Source organism: Gastrolobium bilobum, unplaced genomic scaffold (assembly GCF_033153095.1).
Source record: "Gastrolobium bilobum isolate Gb01-03AN ecotype WA unplaced genomic scaffold, APGP_CSIRO_Gbil_v1 utg8959, whole genome shotgun sequence".
Lineage (NCBI taxonomy): Eukaryota > Viridiplantae > Streptophyta > Magnoliopsida > Fabales > Fabaceae > Gastrolobium > Gastrolobium bilobum.
Window position 1 is genome coordinate 136180 of NW_026899316.1, and position 6218 is coordinate 142397.

Below are 6218 nucleotides of genomic sequence, written 5' to 3' on the forward strand. Positions count from 1 at the left end.
TAGTTTTGGGAGAAGTAATTTTTATAATAATTTTGACAGTACTCAAATTGAATTAGTTGTGTAATCCATGAATATAAAAATATTTTTTGAATTATTAAGATAATAATATTTTTATTTAATAATTTCTATTTTAACTTACTCAGTGATAAATTTCTAATTAAATTAACGACCGTTGCATTTAAACAAAAAAGAACATCTCACTGTAGTTATTCAAGTAAAAATTAAATTAAATAACCATACTAAGTAAGTATTTAGCCTTTATGTTTAAATATCTTGGCATGTTGATCCAAATATATGATTATCCTTTATCTGCAAGTTTTCCTAATCATTATAATTTAGTATAACCAAAAATATATAAATTACTTTTGTTATTTTTCTTAAAAATCTAAGAAAGTGGAAGAAAATTGATAAGGTAAGCAATGGGCCTAGTAGTTGCAAAGGAGCTACCTCATGTAACCCAATGCCTTTCAGGAATTAATCCCTATGACCCACATTAAAAGTGGCTAATAGAGAAGTGCATCGTCAGAAAATTAAGACCTTTGGAAAAAAATAGTAAAGCTCAATGCTAAAATATTCCCAACCAGAACAATTGCCAAACTACTCAACTTTACCAGCACAATTAACTCCTTGCCATGGAAAATTGTAAACAAATTGTCAGGGTAGCTAACAAAAATCAGCATGGTTTCAAATAACAAATGGTTCATTATACTTGGTGAACCAATGAACCTCTAATTAAGTACTTTGACTATAAAAGCACAGAGATTCATACTTGTGTGTCTCAAAAAAGTTGAGCATATCCCTTTATATATTATCTCCTCCATTAAGAAAGGCTGTTACACAAGATAAACTAGTTTGGACTACTTCAGGCAAACAAAACTTTAAACTGTATGTAAAAATGGTATACCATACCAATTTCCTTACCAAGAATGGCAGCAGCAATTGCTAAACTGATTTTGCATATCACTGCTTGTTTCAGAGATGGTATACTAATAACTTTTCATCAGGTTAAAGCTTTTCTCTTTCTAGATAATTGAGCTCTCTAAATTTGTTACAAGCTAGTGAAACAAAGGTCCTACAAAATTTTACTAGGTTATGTGTTCAATTCTAGTCATTGTATACAAAAAAAGGTCCTACAACATTGGATTAGTACCATTCTTTTCAAAGGTCCTGCAAAATTGGATTAGTACAAAATTGCAACAAAGCTCTTTAAAACTAACTCGAGATCTTTTTATCAAATTTGTCTTTCGTAGGATTTGAACTACAATTTAAAAATATTTATTAATATTGAATCATATAGTTGTTACACACTTTTTCCCCCTAATTATAGTTTTTCACTTGACACAGCATATTTAATTATAATGATGCAGACACAATATGTTTAATTATCTTGTTATACCTGTTAACCGTTGATTGAGAGTGAAGTGATAATTTGTCTGCTGAGAAGATTGTTGGTCCCTTAAGTAACTCTGCCTGTAGAGTCCTGAATCCTGACAAGAGTTCAAGGCCATTCATTGCGTGCAGTGTTCTAGTGAAGCTTCTCTTGGCAAGAATAAATAAGGGACTGGGTACTTAGTAAATAATTTGCACAATTAGTTCATCGCGTTGATGGTAACTCTTACAGCAATTTAGAAATATGACGATTGAGTGATTCTTTGAAAGTTGGTTAAGATCATGATTCATGACTAGTGCTTTTCATACACAAATTCAATACATGTTTATTAGATAAAAGAAATGTAGCTGTAATAAGTAATGACTTTGTATAAGTAGATACTAAAAATGTTAATTTCAAAAACAAAGAATTATAGATAATTGGATAGTGTAGCATAAATCTTACAAAAAAAATTAATTTGTATTAGTTTTTTTTTTTTTGGTAGTTAATTTGTATTACTTTAGGGTTTATTTTTAGGTCACCCTCTCATACAGTTTTTTTTTTTAATAGAAAACTAACATAAATTTTGAAAAATATGCATTTTTAAACTGATTCTAACCAGTATTTTTTATTATTTTTTTGAACTCTTCGTATTAGAACCAGTTTTGAACCAAACTACTGAACAGGCTTATTTTTATATGGACTTATGTAATTGATTTATCTTGTAACATTTTAATCTGGTTTTGAAAGTTGTCAAAGACATTCTTATGTTGTGATAAACAATAATAGAAGAGTTCAAATAAATTTTTGGGATATCTTTAGAAGAATATATTAACTGCAAACATCAACTCAAAGTGCATTTCAACATTCGAGCCAGATTTTGACGCCATTAGTTCAGGAAAAAAAAAAAAACAAACATAACTGGCTCAATTACTTAACACCAGCACTAGATAAGAAAACACAGCTAAGCACCGAATGAAAAACACTTCATAGTTAAGAGCTTATATATCACTCAATACTTGAGAGGTGCCTGCTGGGTTGGTAACAATCCAAAACGCTTCTTCAGAAGAACTCTCTGCCTCGAATATTTGTCATCAGGTGAAAACCGGGCTGCAGTTCAGGAAAACCAAGAACTAAAAATCACAAATAGCTATAGAAAATGGAGCATGAATTTTACATAATATTTGACATGTATTTATAGGAATTGTCCAAACAGGGAAAGTGTAATGTTCTTTAATAAGCAGTGACAATTTCACCAATGACGAATGAAGGGAGTGCAAAAAACAGAGCTTCATAATAAATATTAATAAGAAGAATAAGAAGATAGGAAGTATCCATTGCCTCATAATTCACAAAATCAAAATATGTGTTCTTGTTAACATAATTTGCCTCACACCTTTGTCTCATTTGTAGTGGAATAATCACCAAGAGAGAGGTAAACTAAGTTACCAAGTTCAAGTAATTTAAGATCTTAAGTAATCAACCACAATGATGATGTTTCTCAGCCAATGATTTCCCTTGGTCCCTCCAATACACGTCCAAAATGTAATATTCTCGCAATCTAACAAGTTGAAGATTGTAATATAAAGACATAGATAGACGAAAAAAGAAAAATAGGTTATTAAGCTTGCATGGCATGCTCAAATTGACTCAGCAGTTCAGGCAAAACGATTAGGCCTACTAGGTCTAATGGTGTCATTTTTGTTCCTCCTTTCACTTTTCCAAGGATAAAAGTATGTTAAAATACAAAATGATGGTTCAATCCAAGTACCAAAGAAATATAAAGAGGTAGACACTAGAAAAGAATAACCAAGCAAGCCCTCAAATAAAAAATATCAACATTCAACAATACTACAGACCATGGTGTATTTTAGGACCAACAAAGAAATCAGAAAGGAAGAAACCAAAAGGAAAAAAAATTTATCATTCACAAGCAAGTATAACAACTTAAGAGACCGCATAAGTGATAAAAGTCAGAAAACAGTAGTTAATTGAGCAAAATACCTGGATGAGCAGATTGTGTAGCTAACCCAAGTGGTGACTCTTTCTGCAAAGGTTAAAAGCAACAGAAGTGGAATTTTAAAACATAAAGTTTGATTTACCAATGAACCACCCAATTTATTACTTATTACTGATCATCCATGCAAGATGCAGTTTTATGACTAGGAGTTTTAGATGCAATAAATAAAAAAATTAAATTATACAGCTGAAAGATTGGATTTGGCTTCTCTAAAGTGGGGGTGCACTATAGAAGGAAAAGTGCAAAATTATAGTCACAAGTTGAAAAATCAAGAGTGAATTTTAACAACTTTGAAGCTCTTTATACATGCGCATGTATTTTATCACAATTTTAGTTGTTTATTTGTCAAGCAATTGTTATAATTCCGCAATTTTTCCTCTAAAGTACACCCCTCAATTTAGAAGATCCAAATTTAATATTGCTACATTAAGCGAACGAGATTATTAAAAAAAGGAAAAAGCATTTCTCCCGTAACTGAAAATAAAGTTATATCCAAACGACGTCGTTTTGGAATTATAAGATTAAAATATTATAATGATAAATACTAATATAAACCTGCAATATATTAAAATTACAAAAATACTTTGATTTCGTTTAGATATCATTGACCGGATAAATCCTTTACCCTTAAAAAAAATGCAAATAAAACTTTCAGCCATTTCCATAAAGCTTACCTTAGTGGTGTAGACTTTGTCACCATTATCGTTTATGTAAAACTGAAGATACATGGTCACACTGATAGCTTATCACTGCAAAAATTGAAGTAGAAAATATCATTCATACCACACCATATAAATAACACAACAAATATTCCCCCCCAAAAAAAAGGGGTTAAAAGAAAAAACTCAAAGAAAAATTGTATAAATTATGAGCAAAGTAATTACTGGGTGTTGTTATACATAATAGAACTATTAGAAACCTAGCTCGTGTCGAAATCGTAAGGTGAAAACATAAATCATTAAACAGTTATCAGAAGCACACCTGATTGAAAGAGAACAGCAGCAGAGGTAGAGAAACCGGCGTCGGAGAGGAGGAACGTCAAAGGGTGAAAGAAGGGTTTAAGGTTTTGTGATCTTTTTCTAATGTAGTTGTCTCAATGAGCCTATGGGCTTTTCTTTTAGGTCACCCTATGGCCCATTATTGGCAATACGTAGCAGGCCCTTAACTGGAGTTATTTCATATAGGCCCTAACGATTGAATCTAAATTAAAAGCTTCATCATCCAAGTTTAATTTTAAATTACCCATTCTCAAATAACTACTACAAATTAAATTATTATCAACATAAGTAACTAACAAATCTCTAAAACATTTCAAGACAATTGTGTGTACCCTTCCCTTACTACTTCTTCCACGTTATCACACAACTGCAAACCAACGAGCTATTAATTCTGGATTGAAACATTGACTTTTCTCAGCCAAATTGTCTATCTTCCTTCAGGAAGCATCCAGACGAAATTGATAATATCTTGAAAGTTCAACTCTCTAGCATTTATTGCTTCAATTGTAGCGTTCTAGACTTTTATGGCAGCCAAGCATATGTTCCGATGCTTTACCAAATCTTGTCACATTAACAGTTAAATCTTGTCACATTAACACTTACTTGAAAAGTTTTGAGTTGAAGTTATTTTTTATATAGTATCAAAGCTTCAGTAATTACAGGGTTATGAGTTCGATCCTCATCACCTCATTTTCAAGTGGAACCACTTTCAACTGGAATTAAAATAAACACAAGATAAACCTAAAAAAAGAAAATTGGATTTGTGTAATATTCACACTTCAAGTTCAATGGGCTCTTATGTGAGGGGGTGTGTTTAAGAATAATATAAATCATTAAAAAGATCCACACCTAATACTTAAGATTTTGCGTTGAAGTAGTTCTAAGAGTAATTGATAAAAAAATATATATAAGATAATAGGTGATAAGGGTGGTTTATGATCATTTTCCTTGTTTAAATTATAAATTAAATAATAAAAATTATAAATTGAGTGATAAAATTGGTGACTTTTATGAGTATATATGTAGCTTTTATTACTCAATTTATAATATTTGACATAAGATCTATAATTTTTAAAAAAGTAATACAGTTATTATGTATGTATTTATTTTTTAAAGGATACCGAAGTCAACTCCAAATTTTAAGTACGGATTTATGCATATTTTTTAAGGGTTTTATAAGAGTTATGTTGTAGGAAAAATGATTGTGTAATGTTATAGAGATTCGTTTTGCGAGTCGTAGATTTTTTTTTTGCTTCAAAAAGTGTGGGCACCACAAAATGTTGTGTGTGTAGGAAATATTTTTGTGTCATGTTAAATGATGAATGCAAACTCCATTTTTTAAACATACTTCATATAATATTTTAGTATAAATAATTAGTTCTTGTATAGACACATAAACACATGGGTTTGGTGTTTGTCGTTTTAAATGACATAAGTTGTGTCATTTTAGGAGAGAGATAGACACAGAAAAACGGAAATCATGGGAGAGAGAAAGTGGGTGGTTTTTTTAATTTAAAATTCAAATTTTTTGTGTCTGTATCTCTCTTAAAATGACATAACTTTCTGTCATTTAAAATGACAAACACTTTTCCCTAAACACATACGTGGGTAGGATCTTTGACATCAGATTTTAACCGTCAATTTTTGTTAATTTAACGGTTATAATTTATTAGGTCACATTAATTAATTAATTATAAATCCTAAATAAATTATGCTTGTTAAATTGGGAAAAACCAACAGTTAATATCTAGTGTTAAATGATCTTGTTCCTCTCTCTCTCTCTCTATATATATATATATATATATATATATATATATATATATATATATAT

General features: G+C 30.2%; 1 protein-coding gene across 1 annotated transcript; it reads right to left on the bottom strand.

The window, feature by feature from the left end:
• Positions 1-2179: 2179 nt before the first annotated feature.
• LOC133289509 (H/ACA ribonucleoprotein complex subunit 3-like protein) lies at positions 2180-4521 on the bottom strand. Its single transcript, XM_061487484.1, has 4 exons — positions 4371-4521; positions 4064-4138; positions 3374-3416; positions 2180-2479 (listed from the first exon to the last, which is right to left on the bottom strand). The coding sequence occupies exons 2-4, from the start codon at positions 4115-4117 to the stop codon at positions 2382-2384; spliced, it is 195 nt and encodes a 64-aa protein (XP_061343468.1). The 5' UTR covers positions 4118-4138; positions 4371-4521; the 3' UTR covers positions 2180-2381.
• Positions 4522-6218: the final 1697 nt, after the last annotated feature.